The sequence below is a fragment of the Sapajus apella genome, unplaced genomic scaffold (assembly GCF_009761245.1).
Source record: "Sapajus apella isolate SASKATOON/1434 unplaced genomic scaffold, GSC_monkey_1.0 scaffold166, whole genome shotgun sequence".
NCBI classification, from domain to species: Eukaryota; Metazoa; Chordata; class Mammalia; order Primates; family Cebidae; genus Sapajus; species Sapajus apella.
The window spans coordinates 98,820-126,483 of NW_022437106.1; the positions used below are offsets into that span (position 1 = coordinate 98,820).

The window sequence follows — 27,664 nt, forward strand, 5'->3', positions numbered from 1 at the left end:
CTTTTACAACCAGAAAAGTCTGGTTTTGGTAAATAGGGGTCTGACTTGAGACCCTCTCCTCCAGTGTCCCCCAGACAGGGTCACGCAGTTCCTCCCCCAGTCCTAGACCTGAGTTAGTTTGCAAACCCAGACCTCCCTCAATGAAGGAGGGCCTGACATTACATCTGGAATCCATGCCGTGAATCTCCCCACAAGGGCACTGTGGACTTGGTCGTTTACCACATTTATAGGAGAAATAACTGTACAGGAAGTCGGTGGTGGGGGTGAACCTTGCTGAGCCCTTGTCGCTTCATCTGTAACAGGAGGGCTATAAGTGAGGCAGGAGGCCGGACTCAACTCCACAGTCAGATCTCAGACACCAGACCCGATTGAGGACTAGCTAAAACAGGGAAGAGGCAAAACCACCTCTCCATAAGACATGCCCACCAGTGTGCCTTGTCACTTTACCATTGCCATGGCAACACCCAGACATTACCACCCCTTCCATGGCAACGACCCATGACCTGGAAGTTACTGCCCTTTTTTCTAGAAATGTCTGCATAATTTGCCCTTAATTTGCCTATGATTAAAAGGAGGTATAAATACGACTGCATAACTGCCCCCGAACTGCTACCCCCAGCACACTGATTGTGGGGTAGCCCCGCTCTGCAGGAGCAGACACGGAGCTGTAACACTGCCACTTCAATAGAGATGTTTTCTTCCCCCACCAGCTCACTCTTGAATTCTTTCCTGAGAAAAGCCAAGAACCTTCCTGGTGTAAGCCCTAATTTGGGGCTTACTTGCCCTGCATCACAAGTATCATCAGGTTAATTGAGTAGAATAACGGGACAGTGCCTGAGTAAGCGCACGCGCATTGACTACAGCTGAGCTGTTAATCCTTCTATGATTTTGTGTTCATTCTTTCAATTCTTTCCATCTTTAGTCCACCATGCTGCGATCAGCCAACTTCAGGATGCTGAAAGGAAAAAGATAACTCTTCATTGACCAAAGGCCAAATATGTGCCAGGGGCTCAATCCTCATGTCTCTAAGCTGTGCAACAGTTCTATAAGGTCATGCAGAAGGAGTGACCAATGGGGGTCTGATGTGTTCTCTCCTCTGTGACACCGAGCTCCTTAGAGGTCGTAGAACGAGGTGACAACAACACAGCCTGGGAGTAGGTCAGGGTGAAAAATAGAAAAGGGAGGAAGAAGGAGGATGGATGGATGGATGGATGGATGGACAGGTAGATGGACGGATAGATGAATGGATGAATGGATGGATGGATGGACAGGTAGACGGATGTATGTATTTATGTATGGATGGATGTATGTATTTATGTATATATGTATGTATGTATGGATGGATGGATGGACAGGTAGACGGATGTATGTATGTATGTATGTATGGATGGATGGATGGATAGGTGGGTGGATGGATGGATAGATGGATGGATGGATGGATGGATGGGTGGATGGATGGTTGGATGGATGGATGGATGGATGGATATAGGTGGGTGGATGGATGAATGGATGGATGGATAGGTGGGTGGATGAATGGATGGATGGGTGGATGGATGGTTGGATGGATGGATGGATGGATGGGCAGATGGATGGATGGATGGATAGGTGGGTGGGTGGATAGATGGATGAATGGGTGAGTGGGCAAAAGTATGGATGGGTGAATGGGGCCAATGCAAATGCCCAGGAAAGGGGAAAGATTCAGGAAGCTCTGTCTGGGAAGTGCCTGCAGCAATCACGGCACAGCCCAGCTGTTGGTAGCTGCCAGGATGCCGCGTGCACTGGGTGCTCCATCTGACCTCTGATGTCTGTCTCCTGATGGAGCTGTCTCTTCCTCCTCCCAGCCAGATCCTTCTCCTGTCCCCAGGGAACTGAGAACCCTGGGGATTTAGGGGAGAAGGGAGGGCCCCAGTCAGGATTGGACAGACAGGGGTAGGAGCTGCCAGGTAAACAGATTCCTCTGATCTGCATGGCCCACTGCCACCATGGGGGGACTCCATTTCCTAAAGGCTAGGAACCTCAGGATGAATTCAAATCAAATTACCTATGAAACCTCCTGGCTGTGACAGGCACAGGGCAGAGGTTCAATAAGGCGAGTGAAGGAATAAATCAGTCAATCTATCAATCAATTGCAGGGAGCCCAAATGTTATTCAGTCTAACCTCAGCCACATCGTTACCCAGTTTTCACTTACACACTTCCGTGACAGGGAGCTCACTACTTCAGGGGGCAAAATGGTTTTTGTTTTAGATTGTACTTAAGAGCCAGATCTTTAGCTCCTGGGTCCCTCTCAGCCCCAGTCCACACCGCAGGTGGGACCTAGAACACATTTAGTCTCTTCTTTTTTCTTTTTTTTTTTTTTTTGAGACAGAGTCTTGCGTGGTTGCGTGGGCTGGAATGCGGTGGCGCAATCTTGGCTCACTGCAACCTCCACCTCCCAGGTTCAAGTGATTCTCCTTGCCTCAGCCTTGCAAGTAGCTGGGATTACAGGAACTCGCCACCACACCTGACTAATCTTTTTGTACTTTTAGTAGAGATGGGGTTTCACTATGTTGGCCAGGCTGGTCTCAAACTTTGGACCTCATGATCCACCCGCCTTGGCCTCCCAAAGTGCTGGAATTACAGGCGTGAGCCACCGTGTCCACACATTTAGCCTCTTTTTTGTGGGCTGGTACCCAAGTCTTCATGAGAAAGAGAAATCACAGAACACAGGAGCTTGGAAGCCATGCATCTCTCCTCATCCTCTCTGGCCGGAGTAGGTCTGGGACTTGCCCAAGGCCACACAGCTGGCTAAGGGCTAAGCAGACACTAGACCCCAGATCCTGCTTTCCGCTGTTTCCTTCCAAATCCCACCTTACCCTCTGGGACTTTTCCAGTGTTCCCTGCAGTGGACACCCCCTCCCCACAGCCAGCCCACCCCACAATCCTGAGGATCCACTTCCTCTATGGAGACCCTCAGGCTGTGGAAACCCATCTCTCATCAACTACCAGGGACAGGCACAGGTCCATGTGTCGGGAGCTGCGCCCCAAGTAAATGGGGCAATCTATTAGGACCAAGACTGACAGAATGACCTGTGTGTCTGTTCCTCCCACTAGACAGAGGCCTCCCCCAAGCTGCAGGCCTGCGTGTATGTGCACGCATGTGTGAGTGTGTGTGCGTGTGCGCACGTGCGCCAGTGTGTGCGATCACGCCTGAGGCTCCCAGAGAGAGAGGAACACACGGCAAGCTGTCGGCACATCCTGCCAAGGCAGAAAGGTTAATTGTCATGCACGATGCCAACAGACAGACCTCCAGCAGATTCATTTGGTTTGGTTTTGTGGTTATTTTTTTTTACAACTTTAAATACGGAATATAAATAAATTTTACATTTAAAAAATAAAAGGAAAGCCCCCAAAAATATAATCACCAACTTTACAAACTGAAGGAAGCAGGTTTTGGAGGAGGGGAAGGGGAAAGTGCAGTTGGCGGAAAGGGAGGTGGGAGCTCAGATCCCATCCCTAGGGGGCCTTGGGGATCTTTTCCCTTCTCTCCCCCACTCCCAGCACACGAGCTGGTTTCCTGGGAGGAGCCACCAGAGGTGGAGCTTGGAAGGATCGAAGATGGGGAAGTGTGCAAGCAGGGAGGGGTGTGAGCAAGAGGGGCTGCACCCTCCCTTAGAGACCTTCTACCGGGTGTCCCACACCCGCCTGGAAGGGCAGTTGCTGGAGCAGAGGACTCTGGGAAATGGGGGTCATGTGGACAGCAGTGTTGCCTCCCTGCCTCGACCACAGTCTCCCTCCTATCTGACCACTCCAAGCCACAGGCTGCATCAGTGGCACAGCCAGTCCGCAAGGAGGCTTTGTGTGAATTAGGAAAAGGATCCTTTTCCTCTTTACCTACATCTGCCAGACATTGTCATAATAAATATACAAATCAGCTTTATCTATGGTATGAACAGTGCTCCCTGCATACAATGTCCTTGTGCAGTCCACACCCTGCACAACCTTACATGGCAGTCTTGGCTGGGTTGGAATAGGATGGGCAGGTCCCCTGCTGCCTTGGCCTCTGGATCATCTGGGGCCTTAATAAAGGGTTCAAGAGCCTCTTGGTGGAGCAAACTGAAGGGCCAGGACAAGAGGAAGATGCGGGGTGGAGGTAGAGAGATGAAAGGAACCAGAGCAAGAGGTGAATCAGAGTGGAGTGTGGGAAGCAGGGGGTGGCAGGAGGCAGGGGACGCCCAGGTTACCATCTACAGCCACCTCAATAGTAAACTCGATCTCTAACCCCATCTGAGAGGGCACCCAGCCACCTGGTACACTGGCCACACCCACCCAGAGGAGTCCACGTCTTCAAAGTGAAAACAAAATGAAGCCACTGTTCACAGAGGTGCCAGGGAGATGAGGTGACTGGGATTTGGGCATGGTGGGAGGGGTTTTCTCCAGTCTGTGTGCCTGTCTGTGGTCTTAGCCACGGAGTCCGAGGTAGCCTGGCCTGCCTGGAGGTGCCTCCCCTCAGAGCTGGCCAGGGGTCCAGGGATCAGGCAGGCTATGCTGAGAGGTTCTCGGGGCCACGTGCAGGGTCCCTCGGCCAGTCCATAGCGCTTGGGTGCGGCCCAGGCCAGGTGCAGAGGAAGGAGCCGGTTTTCCCCAAACGGTGACCCCAACAGTCTCTCTCACACTCTTATCCCAAGTTCTTGAAGTCAAGCGAAGAAGATGGTGATGGAGTTCAGTCCTTCTTTCTCTTCTTGAGCTGCTGGGCAAGATGCTGGAGGCCGCTGGGAGGAGACCCTCTGATGGAAGGGTGGACGGATACGTGGAAGGGCGGGGGAAGCACCATTGGCCGTCCGAATCAGGCATCGAGACAGACGGACGAGGGAAACAATATTATCACTCCAAGGACCCCATGGGGGCAATACAGCAAATACTATATTAAATAACCCTGCAGGCCAAGCAGAGAGATGCGGGGGTCAGAGACAGCCTAGAGGGTCCAACCCACATTCATATCTCCCCCATGCCAGAGACAGGGAGCTGGGTCAATTAATCACCCCTGATTTCCAGCCTGCACAGGGCTGAGGGCTTTGAGGGGCTGGGAATTAAGATTTAGACCTCCCATTCTCTTAGGGCGTGTGGGGACACAGCTGGGCTGGGGTCTCCAAATCCCACCACCCACCTGGCCCCAGCTGATAACTAGGCAGAGAGGGCCAAGGCTCAGAGGCCGGATTTTATATGGAAAAATTATTTTCCCTGACCCCATCCACAGGCCAGGGAGAAGGAAACACAGGGTTCTGGGCCTCAGTTTCCCCGCCTGGCCCTCACCTGCCCACACTCTCCTGCTGATGCCCCTAGGCTCCGAGGGTCTCCTTCAGTGCCGTCTTGTCATGCGTGTGCTTGAATTTCCGGTGCTTGCCCTTGGGGGGCCGGCGGACTCGCACCGTCCGGATGGTCACCCGAGTTTGGGGCGTTTTGGCTGCACAAGAAAAAGAAAGACCTCATCAGCATGTGGACCACTGGGACGGTCTCTCCCCCGACCTAGGCCTACCACAGACCTCCCCTGGTCTTCTGGGCTTGGGAAAGGGACAGGAGGGGAATCTGGGACAGGGTCCAGGATCCCACCTCCATTGCCCACCAGCCCTGTACGGGCCTTGGGGACAATGACTGAACCTCTCTGAGCCTCAGCAACTCCTTCTGTGGAATGGGGACAATAAGACTGCCCGCCTCATAGGACTGGTGGGAGGAATCAATGACAACATGCTGGCAAAGCTCTCTGCACAGTGCCGGACACAGAGCCTGGTGGACTAAATATGGATTCGAGTCCTCTGTCTTTTCCCACTGACCAGTAGAGTTTATTGCCCTGCCCCTTGAATCTGGCCTGGAGCTGGATCTGGTTAACCAACAAGAGAGGCAGAAGTGGTGCCGTGCCAGTTCCAGGCAGAGGCCTTAAGAAGGCCTGGCAGCTCTCACCTTCATGCTCTGGGGTCCCTGGGCCACCACACATCAGGTCTGGCTACCCTGCTGGAGAGGCCACATGGGAGGCCATGTGGGGACTGGCTCTCCCCATAGAGCCAGAGGCCCTGGACTACAGGGAAAGGAAATGAGGCCCAGCTGTCCCAGTTGAGCCTCCAGGTGACCACAGCCCAGGCCTCCAGCTGACTGCAACCAGTACAGGGGCCCACAGAACTGCCCGGCTGAGCCTGGCCAGCCCCCAGGCCTGGGAGAGATAATACAACGCTCAGAGTAAGATGCGGTCAGCACACGGCAGCTGCTACAACTCACTTTTTTCTTATGTTCCTTGGCTTGACCTACTATTGAGGTTTCCTCCCAACCTCTCGGCCCCAACCGGTCACATGATGGGAAGGCCACTGGGCTCTGGGCCAGAATCACACTCCCACCATGGAGCTGGGCCTTCGAGATAGTTGTGCCTGTCACCTGCCACCTGCCCCGTGCCACTCTGAGAAGCGGTACATTGTGATGGGCCGCAACTCAGGGTGCGGATCTGACCCTCCTGGGCTCAAATCTGGGCTCTCCCACATATTGTTCACTTTGGAGCACGTCACTTAAATGCCCTGTGCCTCGATGTCCACTTATTTATTTATTTAGACAGAGTCTCACTCTGTTGCCCAGGCTGGAGTGCAGTGGCACAATTTTGGCTCACTGCAACCTCCACCTCCCAGGTTCAAGCGATTCTCCTGCCTCAGCCTCCTGAGTAGCTGGGAGGAACTACAGGCATGCACTATGACACCTGGCTAATTTTTCAATTTTCAGTAGACATGGAGTTTCACCATGTTGGCCAGGCTGGTCTTGAACCCGTGACCTCAAGTGATCCACCTGCCTCGGCCTCCTAAAGTGCTGGGATTACAGAAGTGAGCCACTGCACCCTGCTGATTTCCACATCTTTAAAGTAGAGGAGACAGCAGCCCTGGCCTCCTAGCGTTAGGAGACAATACATGGAAATGGCCAGAAACCCCCAGCTAGTGTTCACCATGCACCTGGTGCTGCTCTACGCTCATTTCCTTTTACAGCAGGTGCTGTTACCGGCAGGTGCTGTTACCCACACTTAACAGATGAGGAAACTGAAGCCAAGAGACTGGGATTTGAACTCAGGGATCTGCCTCTAGAGCACACACTTCTAACCACTGAGCACAAACAACGATGCTTGTGAACCTCGGTCAAGGGGAGCTCTTACGCTTCTTTCCCTCCTGGTGTCCGAGGTGGCCACCCTGGCAGGGACAGCTGAGCTCAAGGCCAGTCTCTTCCTGGGAGCCTTTTGAGCTCTCCTAGCCTGCCGGGCTCTGACACCTGACCTCCCACCTTACAGATGCCAGCTCCCATGAGGCAGCTATCCCATCTCTGCAAATGGGCAGATTTTCTAGCAGTTCAGGGACTTGAGTGGGCTTCAGGTCTCCTCAGATAGAAGACATCAGGAGGGTCACTGAAGGTCACAAGGTGTTTCTGCCCCAGAGCCTGGGCCATCAGCAGGACACTGGGCTAAGCAAAGCCTAGGCAAGCACAAGGTCACCACACTGCTCTAGTGACAGCGTGCAGATCTGAGCCCGAGGTCTCACACCGACCACAGTATGACAGAGGCCACACCACCAGTGAGCCTGGCCCACGGATAAGTGACAGAAACACTGTCATACTCAGCCAAAATACTAGAACTAAAATGATGGGACTTTATGTCATCTACGTTTCACTGGTATAATGCACCTCCCAAGAAACTGGTTTAGAAAATCACGTGAAACAAATACATAAAGTAACTCATTCTAAACATAAAGAAGGTCAGGTGTGGTGGCTCAATGCTTATAATTCCAGCACATTAGGAGGCTGAGGTGGGGGGATCACCTGAACCCAGCAGTTTGATACCAGCCTGAGCAACAAATCGAGACCCTGTCTCTACAAAAATTTAAAATATTAGCCGGGCGTGATGGTACTCCAGAGGCTGAGGAGGGAGGATTGCTTGAGCCCACGAAGGAGTTCAAGGCTGCAGTGAACTATCATCATGCCATTGCACTTCAGCCTGGGTGCAAAAAGAAAGAGGTTGGGTGTGATGGCTCACTCCTATAATCCCTGCACCATGGGAGGCCAAGGCAGGTGGATCACTTGATGTCAGGAGTTCAAGACCAGCCTGGCCAACATGGTGAAACCCCATCTCTACTAAAAATACAAAAATTAGCTGGCATAGTGGCAAGTGCCCATAATTCCAGCTCCTCAGGAGGCTGAGGCAGGAGAATTGCTTAAACCCAGAGGTGGAGGTTGCAGCAAGCCAAGATCGTGCCACTGCACTCCAGCCTCGGTAACAGGGTGAGATTGTCTCAAAAGAAAATGAAAAAATGTATAATTTTCCCTTAATAGAGAAATCATCCCCTATGTTAACTCAATAATTTACAACACATCAGTTTGAAGCTGTCAAACGATCAGTCTTTCCATGGCATCTAGCAACTCAGCTCAGCTCTGGGAATAAGACACAGAGGCCAAGAAACAGCCTCGTCTTCAGGGGCTTGTTAATAAAAAATGAGAATTAAGAGATTGTCCTGTCTCTAATAATAGAAAGTTACTGAAAAAGAACTATCACGTATGTGATTTTTTAAAATGCTCATCTAATCATATTAATCTTTTTTTTTTTTTCCTGAGGCAGTCTTGCTCTGTCACCCAGGCTGGAGTGCAGTGGTGCCATCTCGGCTCACTGCAGCCTCGACATCCCAGCCTCAAGCGATTCTCCCACCCCAGCCTCCTAAGTAGCTGGGACTACAGGCAAGTGTCACCATGCCTGGCTGATTTTTGCATTTCTTTTTGTAGAGATGGGGTTTCACTACCACCCAATGCTGTGAATTCCACCTTGAACCCCTGACTGATCACCAGCTAGCTGTATGGAGCCAAAATCTCACTCCAGTGTCTTTTTCCCCGCTTGTCCTAATTCCCCCGCGCAAGGGTACGAGAAATGAGTTTGATTTCTCACCCCCAGGACAAGCTGCCCAGTATCTGAAGTCGATGCACATGGAGCTTTCTCTCACCCAGATTCCTTCCACTGTCCCATGCCCACATCTAACAAAGCAGGAGTCTGTGGTAGCAAGACTGGAAATGGGGCTGCTCTGGACGGGGTGGCCAGGGCAGACTTCCAAGAGATGGAGACTTCTGAGCTGAGACTCCAGTGAAGAGAAGGAGCTAGGCTTGTGGAGAGCTGGAAGTGTGTTTCAGCCACAGTGGTGTGTGCTAAGGCCCTGGGGCAGAAACTCATTTGGCCACTGAAAGACGCCTACCTGGTGAGGGTGGCATAGGTGAAGGGTCCTACATGGCAGAGACCAGAGGGCCAGCCAGGGGCTAATTCTCATGCAGGGCCCCCAAGCCAGGGAGGAATCTGGCTTGTTCTCAGCAAGATGGAAAGAAAGCCTCCAATGAATTTCACAGGGGGCAGGTCTCATCCCCTCTCCATTTTTTTTTTTTTTTTTTTTTTTGAGACGGAGTCTTGCTCTATCCCCCAGGCTGGAGTGCAATGGCATGATCTCGGCTCATTGCAACCTCCACCTCCCAGGTTCAAGTGATTTTTCTGCCTTAGCCTCCCTAGTAGCTGGGATTACAGGCACCCGTCACTACACCCGGCTAATTTTTGTATTTTTAGTAGAGACGGGGTTTCACCATGTTGGTAAGGCTGGTCTCGAACTCCTGACCTCAGGTGATCCACCCGCCTTGGCCTCTCAAAGTGCTGGGATTACAGGTGTGAGCCACTTCGTCCGGCCCCATCTCCATTTTTAAGACTGGCTCCTGCCCCCAGGGAAAGGGAAAGGGAGCTTCTGCAGGGGAAAGGAGCTGAGGACTAAGCCTGGAAAGGTGGTTACCCTGGAGAGGTGGTTACCTCGCTGCTCCTGGGAACTCCCCGGGCTTCGGGTCACAGCCCGTGCAGCCGCCATTGTCTCACACTTGCATGCCAGGTGGTCCTCCAGTGTCACCGTGGCCTTCTTAAAGATGGGCTTCTTCCGTACAATCTCAATCTTTCTCACCTGGAGGACAGAGCCACAAAATGCCTCTGTGAGGCCACACAGCCAGGAGTCCAGGGAGCCTGAGTGGCCTGCTCTTCCCATCCCGGTGTCCCCTGCATGGATCTTTCCTCGAAAGCCTGGAGAGCAGGCTGTGGGGCAAACGCTTTGGCCCAAACAATAGCAGGACCTTGCCCTCTGCCCTCCTCATAGCTTTTCCATCAAAACAAGCCCTCCCGACCTGGGGCCCCCCTCGGTGCCCCCAGAGACGGAGAGCCAGAAAGGCATTTCCGGGTTGAGCTAGGGCCTGTGGTATCCTCATTCCCGGAGCGCCAGCCAAGGTCAGGGCTGCGGCAGAGGCGGGAGATGGTTGTCTGGAAGGAAGTGGGGGGAGACTTCATCTCGGAGGGAGGTGGGGACAGGGAGGTCAGAGGTCAGGTGTCCATCCACAGAGCTGGCAGCTTTGAGAACAGGCGATACCACAAGAGTGGGCGGTGGGGTGGAGTGACATTCGTAGTCCCGGGCACAGGTCCCAAGCCAGGGAGGGAAGGTGGGCAGGAAGAGGGGCCACGGGCTGGTGGCAGGAGAAGGGGGTGTGGTCGAGCAGGCAGAGCATCAAGCAGGGGCTGGGACTGAGCTAGAGGAGTGCCCACTGCCCAGCCTCTGGGTGAGGCTGGCCTGGCACGTGCAGGAACCTTTCCACAAGAAGCAGAAACAGCTCTGGCTTCTCTGACCCTGCCCCATCCAGGCTGAGATCAGTGTGCTCCCTGTGACAGCCTCTACTCTGAATTTTCCCTGAGTCCAGTGTATGTATCCCCTATCCCTCTGAAGAGAGGCAGAGTCAGCATTCCACTGTGGTCAGGGGACCTGCCCCAGCTCCATGGTGTCGGTCACCTGGTGGGCCTCTCTGCACCCTCCTTGTTAAAGACACAGCTTGTTGACACGAGCGGGTGTGAAATATGCAGGGGCACCCACCTGAGCCTTTCTCAAGACAGCCCTGAATCGAGAGAGTTTTGGGGAAACCTGAGCAGCTGCCCAGAACATTCTGAGTGTCAGACAAATGTCTGCAAATACGTCTCTTCACAGGCTTTTGGCTACAGTGGCCTGGGCCACCTCAGAGGACTCATGTTGGCCTTAGTCCACCTGCCCAGAAAAAACTTCCCAAGAGTGGGTGTCTCTGGACAGAGCCTAGGAACAAATCAGGAATGTCCTTCGACACACCACTCCGCCCAGTCAAGGAAGCCTGGCCAGGTACCAGCCCCAGAAGGGCGGCCCTCACCCATCACCTGGGCCAGCCTCGGGGGGCTGCGGGGCCTGCGTACCTGGACTGGCCGCAGCTGCACCTGGGTGGGCCGGCATTGCACGTTGCGGTTGTTGCAACAGCCCGAGCAGCGCTGCACCTCCACGCAGGGCGGCCACACCAGGAAGTTGGCGTTGGTGCGGTCGATGAGGCGCCGGGAGATCTCGAATACCTCGGTGCGCGTCTTGCACTCGGCGATCATGGCTGGCTCGGCAACGCTCAGGGAACCTGGGAGAAGAGGGAACCTGAGTCAGGAGCGTGCAGCTGCCCAGAGTCCTCCCCTGCCTGGCAGGGGAACTCAGCGGGTGCCCCCGGGACTGCTCTTTCTCACGTCTTCAACCCCAGGGTTCCGGTTTCAATCTGTGGCTGTTATCAGCCACGGGACTTGGGCAGGTAGCTGAGCCGTGCTTAACCTCCATTTCCACATCTGCAAAATGGGACAATGACATCTACACCCAAGAACCACTGTAGGTTTCAAGAGAGAAAATTCAGAGCGTGGGGCATGTTGTCAATGCTTGGTAAATGTCTGTTTCCCTCTGCTGGCACGTAACTATTTTATTATTCTTTTTTTTTTAATGGAGTCTTGCTCTGTCACCCAGGCTGGAGTGCAGTGGCACCATCTCAGCTCACCGCAACCTCTACCTCCTGGGTACAAGCGATTCTCCTGCCTCAGCCTCCCGAGTAGCTGGGATTACAGGCACGCCCCACCATGCCCAGCTAATTTTTGTATTTTTAATAGAGACGGGGTTTCACTGTGTTGGCCAAGCTGGTCTCGAACTCCTGACCTTGTGATCCACCCACCTCGGCCTCCCAAAGTGCTGGGATTACAAGTGTGAGCCACCACGCCCGGCCTGATTATTCTTCATGATCTCACACATGTATGGGCTTGCTCAACCTGTGATCGTTATGCAGGTACCGTATTAGCTGGAAACCACGCCTGCACTGCTGTCTTACGGTGCTGTGGATTCTTGCATCACTGCTGCTTTCAAAGCCTCAGTTTCCTCCTCTATGAAGTGGGATAATAGTGCCTCCCTCCCCTGTGGATCTGAGGTGTGAAGTGAGGTGAGCCTAGCCTACAGCAGGCACTGAGGCTACCGCTGCCACCCACGCACAGAGGATGGGAGGCTCTGAGAGCTAAGTATCCCACCCACATGCACAGATTGGGGGTGGAACTTGGCCGCCTGATTCATCCATAGGTTCCTCCAGCCACTAACTGCTGTGTTTTGGGGACTCCAGGTCAAAGAAGAGGAGGGATTTGAGGGGGCACTTGCCTCACCTGGGAGGGTTTCTCTGGGACCTAGTGATCTACTGTCTCCTTTGGTCTCTGCAAGGGACCAGGAGGCAGTTCCGGGCTTTGCTCTAGGTCTACCAGCCCAGGCCACAGTCCTTAGCCGCAGAAGAGACCCGCCGCCCGCCAGGGACCATGCTGGGTTCAAGCGAGGGGAGCGGGTTGGGATCCCAGCCCTACTGCTTTCTAGCGGCGTGACCTCACCTACTTCTTTCCCCTCTCTGGGCCCCAGTTTCCACTTCTGCAAAATGGGGTTAATAATATCTACCTCCAGGGTGGAAATAAGGAATAAATGAGCTTCGAAGCACTATATTTAGAAAACAGATAGTGTGGGGGCGAGGGGGCGTGATGACTCAACACAGGCATTTAGGGATGCTTTTGCTTTCTCAGAGCGGTCAGTCCTGAATGTGGGGGGAAAGGGAGTTGTAAGGGGACCCTCGGAACCCTCCGACGAGCTCCCCATTCTCTTTCCCTGACCCCCGTCCTAATTTAAAGGACCCTTGTTGGGAGCCTCAGTCTTACCCAGGCTCCTTCTCCCACGAGCCAAGCTCTCCAGCTCGCCTCCAGAATGGGAGCGGGTCATGTTCAGGTCCAGCTCAGCCCCATCTTCCTCTGCAGGAGAAGGCACAGTCAGACACAAGGCAGACCCACCGTGGGCAGGGGCTCCCTCCGCAGGGTCTCTGGGCAGGCAGGAGGCTCGCCTCCCCCCACTCCGGAGAGCAGTCCTTCCTTCCACCCCCATAGATGCATGGGTCCTGGCCCCGAGCAGGGACCCTCGAAGCAGCCCCAGGACAGCCACAGGCCCAGGGGGTGGTGGACCCTTACGGCATCCCTGGCTCTTTAGCCACATTTTTTGGCCAGAACCCATGTCAGTGGAGTTAAAAATAACCCTTCCCCTTTGCTACTGTAAGAGAACCCTCCTCGGCCTCCAGGGCGGGGCTAGGACCTGGGGCACTGAAGGCCGGTTTCCAGTGCCCCTCCACCCAGCGTTCCCATAGGAAGTGCTGAATGGAGAAATTCCCAGAAGCCCCAGGGGGACCAGCATGCCCTGAAACACAGCCCCTCTGGAGCCCTGGACAATGGCCATGCTGGGCGGGAGCAAGGGAGGGAGGGAGGGGGAGGGATGAGGATGGGAGCTGAAGGCAGAGAAGATGGGTGGGAGCTGGGCCTTCTGGGGGTGGAGAGCCCCCGCCACACGCCCTTCGAGGGCCTGGTCTCTCTAGCTCCCGGCCCCTCACCCTGTTTCTGTGTCTGTCTCCCTCCCCTTCTCTATCCTGTTGCCCCATGTCTGCCTCCAGCTGTCTATTGATTCCTCTGGTCACAAATGTGAGCTCCCTTCTCTAGCCTGGGCACCATCTCAGTGCCAGCAGCACTCCTTGGAGACATGGGTCCTTTCTAGAGCCCATGGCCAGAGGTTGGCTGCTGGGAAGTGAGGGCTGAGGGAGGGCTGCCTCTGAGCTAGACGTTGAAGACTGGACAGACCCTTCTGTCTCTCTCATGGGTGAAGAGCCACAAATGAATGAAGGGGCATTGGGAACATGATCCTGCCACGTCCACACAGCACCCCGTGGCTCCAACTCTGGCCCCGACCCACTGGCCCCATCCAAGACAAAGGCTTCTGCCGCCTGTCCGTCCAGGCACTGCGTGCGGGGAGTCTGATGACTGGTCTGCTTCCGTCCAGCCTGACAGACCCTACGTCAGCGAGCCTATCTGTCCCTCTGGCTCCCTTCCTTTCTCCCGGCCATCTCTGGAATGTCCCTGGTGGGGAGGAGATGGGGAAAAGATGCGCTTTGTGGAAACGTTAAGTTGATTAGGAAAAAATAGCCACATGGTTGCCTTGAAACAGGCCTGCTATTGAGAGCCTCATCTCCAAGATCCCGACCCCCACCAGGGGTGTGGAGGGGCCGTCGGAGGGTGGGGGCGTAAAGGCTTGGAAAGAAATGGTAGAAAGGCTAAATTTGGAAGTTGCCCCATTGTGTGTGGTCAGGGGCAGCCAGTCGGGCATAGGGTGGGGGTTGTGGGAGACGTCGGGTGGGGGCCCTGGTGAACAATAGGTGGGCCCAGCTGGGGCCCCCTCCTGCCTGCCTCACCGGCCCCCAGCACAGGCGGGATTGAAAGGGCCCGGGAATGCTTTTGAGAGGGAGCCAGGGGCCCAACGGGGAGAGGAAACAAAGGCAGGAAATGCTGTTCCCCCGTAGATAGCGTCTGGGCAAGGATTACAAAGTGACAAAGAGACAGAACCCCAGAGGGAAGGGGACCTGGGGGTGCAGGGGGGCCGCTGACCAGGGCTCCAGGGAACAGGCCAGAGGTTAGAATAGAATGGAATTTGCTCTGAAGACAGTGTTTATAAATACATTGTCAATCCAGCCCGCCAGCCCCGCCACGTGTGTGCCACCGAGCACGTGCCCATTCGCTGAGTGAGCTGTGGGGCACGGGCAGGGCTGCCTGCTGGTCGGGACCAGGTGTCCCCAGGAGGCCTCACAGACCGGGCCCCCAGCCAGAAGGGCGGGGAGATGGCTCCTCCAGTGCCACCCTCCCTGGGCAGGCCCACACCTGGAGCCATACCCAGCAGATGCCCTGGACACCTTCTCCCCGCCCGTCTACCCTCCTCCCGGCACCCGACGCTCGGCACCAAGCCGGGGCCACACGTGGGTGCTTCTCCTGCCACACCCAAAGCTCCAGGTACCAGCCCGTCTGCTGACTTGGCCCTGCCCTGGATGGGTGTGGCCAGGCTCTCTCTGGGCTGCCACGGGCCTCTAGTTCCCCAAATGTCAAGGAGGAGGGATGCCTCCTGTCCTGCCCCTCCCAGCTCCCTTAAAGTCTCCTTGGAGAGTGGGTCAAGGATTCCATTTACCTCCGGAGTCTCCCTGCAGCAGGCGCTGGAGGTCATCAAAGGAGCGGATCGAGTGGCCACTCAGCATCTCATAGAGCTCCTCAGGAATGGGGTCCCCCTGCCGGGCAGACACCAAAGGCTGAGTGAGCTGGGAGTCGGGGCTTTCCGGCGTGGCCATCTCCCCCACCACACACTGTCTGCTGCAGAAAGCTCTGAGGTCACGGAGTTGATGGACAGGCAGGATCCAGGCCTGAGGACCAGGCACACAAAGGCCTGGGGGCCTGGACTTGCTGAAGCCTCTGAGACCCAGCTCAGATCCTGCACTTTCAACCCCCAGCAGGAACCCCAGCTTGCTTTGAGTCGGACTTGTCTATGTCTGTCTCCCCCACCAAACTACACCTTCCGGGAAGGCACCAAAATCTGATTTCTCTCTGAGTCTCACTCCACACCTGACGGCGAAGACAACCAGCGTTTCCAAAGGCCAATCTCACCCCCATTTTACAGAAGGGAAAACAAAGGTTTAAAGAGAGGCTCAATTATTGGCAGACGCTGCATTCAAACCCACACCTTTGTGATGACAGAGCCTGTACTCCCAGCCTCCTGGGTATAAGAGGTGCTTAATAAATGTGCGCAGAGTGCGATGGCCTCAGGAGGCCTCAGGTCCTAGCGGTAACTGTGAGGTCTCTCACTTGAAGGAGGCGAAAAGGGAATCCTCAGATACAGCCGGGAAACCTGAAAGCGTACCCGTGCCCTGTGCCCAACCAAACCCTATTTTTAGAGCCCCTTTGGCCGTTTGCCAAACACACTCGAAACTTGATAAGCACTTTAACAGGCCTCATTCGGAGCCGGGCTTCCTCCAGGGAAACCACAGGTCCCACAATGACACGAGAGCAGCCCCGTAGGAAGGTCACAGCCACGTCCCCCTCCATCCCACAAGATCTAAGGGGCTGGTGACAGAGATCCCAGGAAAGAGGCGAGGGCAGTTAGGAGACTGAGAAGCACAATCCAGACCACCAGCCATGGAGAAGCAAAGAAAATTTCTAAGATGTCGCTGCATGCTAGAAGGCTCAGACCGAACTTACATGCGTACAAACACACACACGTGACTTACACGTGTACAAGCACACATGTGTGACTTACACATGTACAAACACACGTGACTTACATGCATGCAAACGCCCGTGACTTAATGCATGCAAACAATACGCATGTGACACACATGCAAGCAACACACACGACACACATGCAAGCAACACTTGTGACTTACACACCTGCAAACACACATATGACTTACACATGTGCAAACAACACACATGTGACTTACACATCTGTAAATAATACATATATGACTTACGAACATGCATGCAAACACACACATGACTTACGTGCAAGCAACATACATGTGACTTACACACTTGCAAACACACATCCATGCAGGCACAAGCACTCAGGCTGCACAGTTTGGACAGAAAGCACTGGAGGGAGCATCGATAGGCTTGGCATACTACTGTAGAACCTCGGGTTAAATCACTCTGCCTCAGTTTCCCTGGATTAAGAAGGGAGGACTTCTGGCCCTTCTTGGTCCACTCCACACTCCCCAAGCCGAACGTCAGAGGGGCTCAGAGGGGCTGCGGCAGGCCACCTTCACAAAAGGGTCTGCTGCCTTCTCACTGCCTGATGGCGGAGGAGGAGCGAGGGACGAAGGAGAAGAGCACGTCTCGGCCCTGCAGCCAGCCTCAAGGGGCTCTCTCCAAAAGCTCTGTTTCTGCCAGCTTACCATGAAGTCTAGGAACACCTCCAGGGGTTCAGCCATGACCAACTCTGGCCACCCACATGGACCCAGGAGCTAGGAGATTCAGGGTGGGAGGTGGGGTGACCACTTTTAAATCTACATCATTCCCTGAAACCCCTGAGTCTCCAAGTCTTTGTTTGAACATGGAGCTTACAACCCTGCCCAATGTCTAAGAGCTGCTGAGCGACTCGAGGGAAAAAAGGTCTCGGGGCTTGGCTGAGAACTAGGGTCTTTCCTTTAGTATCCGGGTAGCCAGGAGCTGCACGTGCGAGACGGAGGAGGGTATGGGCCCTGCTGCCCCTCACTTTTGTCCCTATCTCCCCCGGCCTGCCTCCTCCCGCCCTCAAGCAAGTTCAAGTTCATTCCTTCCACCTTAGAAGAGACACCACGCCTTTGGTGTTCTCCAAATGTTGACAAAGTACCCAACCCACAGAACAGAGGGCTTGGTCTCCAGTGCACACCAGCGAAAGCCACTTCCCCTGAGAGTTCTGTCAAACCCAGAACTGGCAGACCAGAGGGCCAGATCCCACGCCTTCAGACCAACTGCCATGTGACCTCAGCTGGTCACTGCACCGATGGTCCTGCCTCTCATCTGTGAATCAAGGGCCTTGAAGAACATTCAATTCAATTCTAATTCTGCCAGGAGGTGTTAGAAGGAGCAGAGAAAATGCCAAAGCCGGGTGCCCAGCCAGGCCTCCCTGGATCACTGGCAGGAGGAGAACAAGAAGTGTTTGTGGAGTATAAGATTCAGTGAACCCCCCAGGGGAGGGGCGCAAAGGCCTAGCAGCAAATGGCACGTAGTGCTTGCGCCAAGATCTCCTGCCCACTGGAGAGCTGGCCACAGCTGCCAGCCACGGCAGAGGAGGCAGACGCCCAGAACAGGCTGAGTGGACACCCCGGACCCATGCCCCTAACACAAAGGGGCATTTTTACAGAAACAAACTCAGACCCTACAAAGCTGAGTGCGACAGGGCCCAGGATAGGGTCTGAGGATGTGGAAGAGGCACACAGTCGATATTCAATAAATACTGGTCCAATGCATGAAGGAGTCTATCCTTCTCCAGGATCTGTTCAGGATGATTCGTCTACCTCCTCCGCCAGGAGGGCCACCTGGGATATTCTTCCTCAATCTCTATGCAAATGAGCTGCTAGAGTCCCTTTAATCTGAGCAGGGAAGCCATCCCTGCAAAGGCTTCTGGTAATTTGGCCACTAGATGCCCAGAACTCACCACAAGCCCCTGGATTTGATAATAATACCACAACTAACATTTCTTAAGTGCCAGCTACAAGCCACACAGTGAGAAAAACGCCGTATAAACTACCAATCCTAAGAGGCTGGCAGTATTTGTATCCCCATCCTCCAGAGGAGAACACTGAGGCTTAGAAAAAAATTATACAAGCAGCTACAGGTCCAGACAGTCAGGAAGTGGCACAGCTGGGTCATTCCCAGGCTCCAGAACACCCACCCCTTCCAGCCCACCATGGGGCGCCTCAGCCTCCCTCTCCGGAGATCCGAGGCCACTGGCCCTCAGCATCACACAAGGTTCGTGTTGTCTCTTCACCCTGAAGCATGTCTCACATCAAAGGTTCTCAACCAAGGCCAACTGGGCCCCCAAGGAACAGTGACAACATTGGTGGCCACAATGTGGGGCATGCCCTGCATCTAAGTGGGTGGAGGCCGGGATGACACTCACCACCCTGCGGGGCATGGGACAGGCTTCCCGAACGTCAGTAGTGCAGAGGCTGAGAAATCCTATAGCAGAGAAAAAAGCAAGGGCTCCAAATGCCGGCACAACATGGATTCTTGGAATCTTGTCACCATCTAAAACCTCTCCTTCTTCATCTTTTAAATGGGGCTAATAATACCTCACCCGGGGTTACTGGGAGGCATAACTGTACAGAGCAGAGCCACCAGCAGATAATGGGTGTTTAATAAGTTGTCACTGTCATCATCATTCTTTCCGGATGGCTCCTTTGTGGGCAGCAGCGAGTGGCACACGTGCTCAGGGCCAGCAGCGCAGGACATTTTTGAGGATGACAAGGAGTGGGTGGAGAGCTGCCCGCCCATGGAAGGGTGCATGACTTTGTATTATCCCCTGTGCTGGGCTCCAGGAAATGGTACCCTACGTCCACACTGGCAGAGCCTAGGGCCTCGTGGGCTGGCAGGGCCCTTCCGGGGCTGGGGGTGGGTGAGGGTTGGGGGGACACTCAGCCTGTGCTCAGCTCCAGGATGCAATCCTCTGTGGATGACGAGCATGAGCACCTGTTGGGAGCTGGAGGCTCCTCTTGGTATGGGAAGGTGAGCCACCAGGAGCCTGGTTTTCCTGAGCACAGGTTCCCCAGGCCTCCAGGTGGGCAGCTCCCTTCAAAGATGGGAAAGGAGGCCTGGCACCCTGAAGAAGCTGCCCCAGATCTCAGGCCTGGGGTTTCTGGCAGGGCGAGGGCGTGGCAAGGCAGCAGCTGGGGCAAAGCCAGCCATGGGAGCCAAGGCAAACAGCCTCCTTTGACCCCGCCCCAGCACCAGCTGCAGCAGGTAGGAAGGGCACGAGCAAGCGTGAGGCCAGGTGAGTGATCTGCTCCCGACCAGGCTGGCAGATCAAAGGGGCTGGAACCCCACCCTCCTTCTGGGCCCAGCACACACACACAGATACACACTCCCCAGCCCGCCTGCCTTTCCTACCGAGGGAGACACAGGCCCAAGCAACCAGGGGCGTTGTCTGGCAGAGGAAGAAGCTGATGAGGCCTCCCAGAGCCTGCCTGCTTGAGAGTCGCAGGCCTTATTTAGATCAGATGCCAAAGCCAACCAACTCCTTCAAAGAAGCCCTCTCGGGGGAAACCACATAAGCCATTAGAACCAGTGTTTCCAAACTGCATTGCCCTTCCTTCTCGCGCCTGGGACCCTCCTGCTCAGCCTCCATTCCTTCACTTGGGCCCGGCACCCTGGCCTCCCCACCTCTTGCAGGAGCAGAGGGAAATTAAAGCAGGAAGAGAGGAGCTAGTCCAGCCATTTATAATACTGGCAGCCACAGCAATAACTACCTATCCCCATCCCAGCTCGAGGCCAGGGGATTCTACTGTTCTTTGGAAACTCTGAGCTAATCCAGTCTTCTCTCTTTTTTTTTTTTAGGTGGCAGAAACTTAGCCCCAGCTAAAGATACACAGAACCTTTGCAGTCTGATTTTCTTTCTGTTTCTTCTCCTCTGTCCTGTCTAATCCTGGCAGCCCAAGTCCCAAGACAGAGAAGAGAAAGACATGCTTCTCTCTCAAGATGGGAGACCTTGAAAGACTGATGCCCACCAGAGGGCAGAGAAGGGGGGCGCTGCCCTTGGAGCAGAGGAGTCACTCGGGCCTTGGAGCACCTAGGGGGCCTGGGCCTGCCCTCCCCCACAACCCAGCACTCACTGTTCTTTGCACAAATAGTTACTGATTGTCCACAGTGCTCTGGGCACTGTTCTAACAGTGGGGACCAGGAGGAAAGCTCTCCAGTGGGGTTGACACTCCAGTGGGGAAAGCAGGTAATAAACAATGAAATAAAGCAGAACATGGGAAGAGTTGCCACAGAAGAGGCTCCTCAATGCTGGGAGGGGAAGACAAGATTGGAGAGGTACTTATGAGGCCCATGGTAAACATCTCAGCATTCCTGCTCAATCAGCCTCTCTCTCTGTCACACACACACACACACTCTTCCTGGCTTTTGCACCAGATCCTCCAAATTCTGTTTGACCTGCTCTTGCACACCTCCAGGGCTCTGGATTCCAGCAGTTTGTCTCCTGCCCCCTAGGGCCATTAGCAAACCCAGAGGAAGCTGGGTGGCGAAGCGCTGTGGAGCCCTTCACTCTTTTCCAGAGAAGGGTGCTGAGGCCAGACCTGTTGTGACAGCAGGACTCGCCCTCCTGGAAACCAGCTCAGCGGGTGGTGATGGCACCTCACAGGCCTCAGCAGACCCTCCTCGCAGCCCTGCCTCAGGGCTGCCTGCCCTCCACTGAAAGCTTAGTCCAAGCATGACCAGGAGGTGGCCAGCTCCATGGCCTCCTCCACCAGAAGGCCTGCCTCGACTCTCCCAGCACTGGCCATCACAGCTCCTTCCCAGACTGGCCCCCAAATGCTGTGATCCCCATGCAGGTCTCCTCCCCCAGGGCTAGCCTGAGGCTTACTCAGGCTTAGCAGCAAAGTGCTTCATAAACCGCAAAGCACTACATACACTGTGCCTGTGGCCATGTGTTCAAGAACGCTCGACTAAAGTGAGGAGAAAGGCAGTTTCTGTGCGGCAGCCTCCACCCCAGATACACGAGCCTGCAGAGCTGTGGGAAAGGAGGAGGAGGTGCTGGACAGAGCTGGGAATGGTAAGGGGAGGCTGGGGAAACATCCAGCTGTCAGCAGCAGCCTCCCAGGGGCACGCTGAGATCAGCCAAGAGAATGAAGCAGACAGGGGTGGGAGCCTCCTCCGCAGCTGCACACTCCAGGTCCCTCCAGCCTTGCACTTTCAAATAAAGGCTTACGCGAGGGGGGAATCGGTCTGGACACCTCAATGCCCCTCAGAGTCACATCACCACCATTTTCCGCCACGAGGAGGTGGTTAAAAAAAAAGCAGTCGAATATGGGTAAGGTTTGAGGGGCTGACCTGACAAGGCAAAAAAAAAAGTGGGTGCTGTGGAGCTGGGGCTTGATGGGAGGTTCTTCCTCCCTCACAGGACGCTAGGAAGGAAATGGGGCTGCTACAGAGGTGGTGAGGTGCTGGGGCCCACGGGGGGGGGCCCACCTGTTGCGCGGGGGCGAGCACCAGGCGCTGGGTGCACGGGGGTCCGTGCGTGCCTGTGTACGTGTGTGGGTGTGCGCGCACGTGTGTTTAGACAGCGCGTGCAGGGTCCCTGCGTGCGTTTGTGTGCGGTGCGCGCGCGTGTGTCCCGCGTGTGCACGGGCGTGGCGGCGGCGGGCGCGCGACCCGGCCGCGGTAGTGCGTGCCCGTCGCTCTGCGCGCCCGCCCGCCGGAGTGCAGCATCGCCTCCGGCCAGGAGTGTGCATGCGTGGGGTGAGTGAGCGAGTCGGGGGCCCGGGCGGGGTGGGCTGCGGAGAGCAGCCGCGGGGCGCCGCCGTTCCCAGGACGCCCTGGCACCGGGCCCAGCCCCCAGGTCCCACGGCGAGGCGAGGCGGCAGCTGGGGCCGGCCGGCCACCTCCTCCCCAACAGCTGGCCGCGGCCCGGGGTGCTGCCGCAAAGGCGGGGAGGGGGCGTCGGGAGGGGCCTGCAGGCGGCCAGGCCGAGACCCGTGTCCTCCCTCCCGGGTGCCGGCCGCTGGGGACCGCCGCGGAAGGGCGGGGCCCCCGGGCGGGCGGCCTGCGGCCCTCTAGGAGCCCCGAGAACAAAAGGAGACGGCGACTGCTCCTCCGTGGTCAAAACAACCTGCGCTGGCGGCGGCCCAAGGCCAGGCCGCGGACTCCGAGCCCTCTGCTTTAACCCCTTCGCCGCCGCTGCCTCCTTCCTGCGCCTGGCAGGAGGCTGCAGGGGCCGACCCCCCTGGAGCTGGCGAGGTGCGGGCGAGGTGGGGACTCCTGGCCGCGACCGGACGGGGGTGGGACGGGACCCAGGCACGCCGCGCTCCCGGCTGCCCTCTCCTCCCCTCCACCGCGCGCGTCCTCCCGCCCCGCCCCCTTTCCCACCTGGATTCCGGGTAGACTTGCCAACTCACCGCTACGTGAGGCTGGGAGTGGTGGGGACGGCTCCGACCCCAGCGCTCCCGTAGATGTTTTTATACCCCATCTCCTGTGCAGCTAGGCTTTTGCAGGCGGCGCGCTCCGCACCCTGCATGCGGGGGAGAGAGGTGCTTCCTCTCGCAGGGCGCGGGCACAGGTACGGCGAGGCCTCAGGCACACAGCGCCCCCGGGGCTGGATTCCTTCAGAGCCCCCAGTTCTTCCCCTATCTGAGTGCCCGAAACCTACCTGCGCCTCTGTCCCTCCGTCTCTCCAGCTCTATCTCTCTCTCCTTGTTACCCACCCCCCAGCCCCCGCGCCCGAGACACAAGCTGCTACCAGACAGTGCTTTGGGGCCGGGCATGCTCTGCGCTTGCCGGAGGGCGCCCACCCGGACCCCCACCGGGAGCCAGGGTGGGACCCGAACCCCGCCAGAGATCGGCGTGGATGGCACTGGTGCGAAAGCTTGCACCTCCTGGGCAAGCCCGTGGCAGGACAGAGCCTAAGCCGAGGCTGGCGCCGAAGTGGGTTCGGGAGGACGCGCTGCCTTCTGTACCCGGGGCGCCACCCCACCCCCTCTTCCCCGGCCGGGAACGGGCTTGTTCTCGGGTTCCCGAGGGGTGGGGGGCAGGGCCACACACACCCTCCCCCGACGCGGAACGGCTTAGGGAGCCAGGTTCGACCGCCGGTTGGAAAGAAAGCCACTGCTGTTGCCTTCCCTTAGAGCCTGTCACCCGCGGACCTCGCTCCTAGCCCGAGGAGGTCACCCAGCGCCTGGCGTCAGGCTTGCGGGCTGCAAGGGTCCAAAGTTCACTGCAGGGAGAGGAGGGGGCGGTCAGAAGGTGGGGGCGAAGGTAATGAATGAAGAACTAGCCCCAGCCGCTGTGGCAACTCACCTCGGCGCTGACCAGACGCAGGTAGCAGCAGAGAGACAGGAAGAGCGCCCAGCAGCGATTCATGCCGACTCCGGGTCCGGCCCCGCGGGGCCCCGGACGCGTAAACCGAGCGCGCCGCCCCCGCGGCCAGGGTGGGGGGCTGGGGAGGGGGGTGGGCTCTGCTCGGGTCCGCGGCGATCAGGCGCTCAGGCCGCTGCAGCCGCGGCTTACCCGCATGGCCCCCGGGCGCCGCTGCCCCCGGCCCCGGCTCCGTTGCTGGGGGGCAGGGGAGGACCTGGGCACAGGACCTGGGTCCGAGGCCGCTACCTGGGCGGATCCCGAGCCCGAGTGAGCATCCACGGCCGGGGGGCTGCGTCGCGAACCAGCCGAGGCGTCTAGCCGTGTGGGGGCGCCCAGGGGACTCCAACCTCCAAGAGGAAAAGGAACACGGCAGTCGATGGTTCGTCTTCACTCGCCGGCTAAAGGCGTTTTCCTCTGCCCGCCGGCTTAGCTTTTTTGCAACATTTTCTGGAAAGGCCCCCAAAATCGGAAAGCGCAGGGCTGGGCACCTCAAGGCCCAAGTCTCACCCAAAAAACTTTTTCCAAAGTTGGCTTTGCAACGGCGGCTCGAGCACCCGGGCAGGGAGAGGTGCAAACTCCCGCCCGGGCCGGGTGGGGGGGCGGGAGCGTGTGCGCCCTGGCGCGGGGCCCGGGCGGCGGGCACGGCTGCTCCGCGCGCGCGGCGTGCCCGCTCTGCGCTCAGCGGGGCTCGGCCGACAGGTGGACGCGGCGCGAGTCCGTCGGTCCGTCTGCCCGCCTGCTCGCTTGCGGCTCTGGGCGTCCTCTGCGGGCTGCGAGCTGCGGCTGCTCCGGTTTTCTCTTTGCAACGAGGCTGGAGGGTGGGCTTTTTTTTCTCTTTTTGCGCGTGTATGTATGTGTGTGCGCGCAAAATATCTCTATCTCGGGAATGAAAAATGGGCGCTGGCGGCCAGAGGGGAGCCCTAGGGAGGCAGCGGGGGAGGCTGCGGGCGAGCGGGGAGGCAGGCAGGCCGCTCCCGGCTGCAGGAGGAGAAGTTGCCACCCTTTCAGCTGTTCCGGCCTTTATAAAGAGGAGAGTGAGAGAGGTGGGTGGAGACAGCCTTTCCTCTTCTGGCCCGGAGTCAGCGCCAGGAGGGGGGGCGGGAGCTGGGGGAGGGCTTGGGGCCAGGGCGGGGCGCTTAGGGGGTCTCTGAGAGCCGAGCAGCCCCTCCGTCCATGAATCTGGCCCCAGGAAAAGAAGAACTAGGAGCGACCCACCGTCCCGCCCCTCAGCACTGTGACCATGGATAGGTTAGGAGCCCACGTGGTCCAGGGGGGATGTCTCCAGAGCCAAGGCCAGGAGTCCAAGCTGCCCTCCAGGACCAGACATTTCCACCCTGGCACAGGCGTGACAGGGAGGGACTCAGGCTGGGAGCCTGAATTCAGGTCCTGCCCCGGCATTTGGGTGACCTTGGGCTAGTCACTTTCCTCTGTGTCCCTCCATCTAGCCTCAACGTGAGGATGGAACTATTTTGAGGACTAAACGCCAGCAAGGGCAAAAGGCACCACAAGGTGAACCCACAAAACCAGGCAGCCAGCGCCCTTCAGCTGCAAGCTGGGTCCGAGTCTCCTCCTCCTCGCCGGTTGCCTGGCACAACAGGCCCTGCCAGCATTGGCTGAATTTGAATGTGTTGAACTGCAAAGTCACACAATCCCCCACAGCCTTGCCGCATCTTCCCAGGGCTACCAACACGATCCTCCTGCCAGTCACCCTGCTGTTTACTATCTCCCTCAGCCCCCGGGTTCGAGGCCCAGAGCCCACCCACCCACAACCAGCCTTCACACAGCTAACGCCTTCCGCCCCCAGTCAGGGAGCTGCTATGTCCCTGCCTTCAGCAGTCACACTGTCTCAGTCACAGTAACACGTACTCACGCTGGGCCCAGCACCCCCCTCGGGACATGCAGGCTCCCGCATCGCCCAGCCTCCGGGCTTTCCGGCCCCCTTATCTTCTCTGCTTGCACAGTCTCTGTTTGTCATCTGTCCTTCCTTTTGGGGTGCCAGCCTGCTTCTCATACAGGAGCACACTGAGAGAGTCACACCTGCAGTCTCTTCCTAAACTGTCTTCTTGGACCTGGACAGGGTGGAACAGAGGAGGGAGGATACCTCAGGTGGTCTTTACGGACCACTACAGGCACCTGCCCACTGCTGACTACTACTCAGCAGCATGGCACAGTGGCAGAGAGGCAGCCTGAGGACATGTCACCTTGGTTCAAATCCTGGAGTGGCCACTTGCTGGACAAGTGTCTCTGGGAAGGTTTTTTAACCTCTCAGTACCTCAGTGTCCTCCTTTATAAACTGGAGATGAATCTCTAAGCTCGAGCTGGGTGTGGTGACACGCACCTGTAGTCCTAGCTACTCAGGAGGCTGAGGATGGAGGATCGCTTTGAGCCCAGGAGTTTGAGGCTGCAGTGAGCCGTGATTGTGCCACTGCACTCCAGCCTAGGCAACAGAGCAAGACCCTATCTCTAAAAAAATAAATAAATCTAGAATTGGGAGGAGCAAGGGATATCAGAGAGGCATGGCAAAATTTTAGGGGTGATGGAAATGTTTGCCATTTTTGATGGTGGTGATGGGATTGTGGGTGTATACATACATCAGAACAAAATGTGTGCAGTTTAGTGTACCTCAGGACAGATGTAGAGAATTTTCACCCACGTCGTAGAGTGGTCTGGAGGCGCCCATGAGGTCCTCCGTGTGGAGGTGCTCAGCAGAACACCTTAGCAGGAAGCTAGTGTGTGGCTTCTTCCATGCGGCCTTGGAGTTGACTGGTGGCCCCACACTTCTCCAGGCAGGCCCTGGGAAGACCGGAGAGAACCAACCTAATTCAGGCCCCTATATTTGAAGAGCCCCGTTGAGAAGGACAACCAGATGTATAAACAGATAAATTAGGAGACAAGGTGACAAGGGAGGTGGGGCAAGGGGAGGAGGAGATTATCCCTAAACACTGTATTTGAAATCTAACGTCTAACAACTCAGAGGTAAAAACCCTGTTCCACCGGACAGCTGGGTCATCTTGACCTTGAACTTCTGTGTCCTTCTCTATAAATAGAATGGTAACAGCTACCATAAGCAGTGAGCTGACTAATGTGGTAGGTAGTGTTTTTCTTACTTTACCTGTAGCCTCTCCATACTCCTGTGAGATATGTTATTCCTATCTTACAGATTGGGAAACGGAAGCACAGAGAGGCCAAGAAACTTGTTCAAGGTCACACAGCCCATAAGTGGTAGGGCCAGGACTTGAATCTGAGCAGACCAGCTACAGAACCCACATGCTGAAGCCACCATGCTGTGCTATTTTCCGGTGGTTGATGCTGATGACAACGATGACACTTTTGACACTGGGCTTGCTTCGGTGCACACTACATGCATTCATGTATGGGAACATGCTCTGCCAGCTAAAAAGTAAATGCTGGACCTGTGTGAACTCTGACTTAGGTACAAGTTGGGGGAGAGGGAAGGCTACTAGGAGCAGCAACATGGAAAACCTACTGTGTGCAGCCCTTGTGTGAAGCACTGAGAAATGGAATGAGGAAGGAGACCCAGCCTTGGCACTCAGGGACTTCCCAGGCTCTGAGTGCGACAGACGCAAACCTTGGCAATGCAGGTGCCAGTACATGGGTTAGAAGTGGCAGCAGGGGGCATAGCAGAGGTGGCAGGGACTGTACGCCAGCCGGGCCTGAGTGCTGTGCTAAAATCCCCTTTTTGTGCCCTCTCCTTTTGGGGGAGCAGTCTCTAAAGAACACCTTACCAGGGGCAGTGGCTCGCGCCTGTATTCCCAGCAATTTGGGAGGCTGAGGCCAGAAAATCACTTGCAGCCATAAGTTCGAGACCAGCCAGAGCAACATAGCAAGACCCCATCTCTTTAAA

The 27,664-nt window shown here is 56.4% G+C and overlaps 1 protein-coding gene across 3 annotated transcripts; it reads right to left on the reverse strand.

Moving 5' to 3' along the window:
• Positions 1-3,295: 3,295 nt before the first annotated feature.
• On the reverse strand, positions 3,296-24,847 carry PDGFB (platelet derived growth factor subunit B). 3 transcript variants are annotated; one of them, XM_032267199.1, is made up of 7 exons: positions 23,740-24,847; positions 15,386-15,482; positions 13,054-13,143; positions 11,266-11,471; positions 9,823-9,967; positions 5,292-5,442; positions 3,296-4,765 (listed from the first exon to the last, which is right to left on the reverse strand). In XM_032267199.1, the coding sequence occupies exons 1-6, from the start codon at positions 23,800-23,802 to the stop codon at positions 5,318-5,320; spliced, it is 726 nt and encodes a 241-aa protein (XP_032123090.1). In that variant the 5' UTR covers positions 23,803-24,847; the 3' UTR covers positions 3,296-4,765; positions 5,292-5,317. The 3 variants fall into 3 exon arrangements, with proteins under 3 accessions (XP_032123090.1, XP_032123089.1, XP_032123091.1); XM_032267198.1 differs by having other exon boundaries at positions 3,296-4,914; positions 23,740-24,846; XM_032267200.1 differs by having other exon boundaries at positions 3,296-4,914; positions 22,842-24,845.
• Between the last annotated feature and the right edge of the window lie 2,817 nt (positions 24,848-27,664).

Bases quoted from the DNA above. Each gene is read 5' to 3' on its own strand.
- PDGFB (XM_032267199.1), bottom strand. From the start codon at position 23,802: ATGAATCGCTGCTGGGCGCTCTTCCTGTCTCTCTGCTGCTACCTGCGT. The intron at 13,144-15,385 runs GTAAATGGAATC...CTTCTCCTGCAG, and splicing joins GCTGCAGGGAGACTCCGGAG to AGGAAGATGGGGCTGAGCTG. The intron at 5,443-9,822 runs GTAACCACCTCT...TTTCTTGTGCAG, and splicing joins GAGTTCCCAGGAGCAGCGAG to CCAAAACGCCCCAAACTCGG.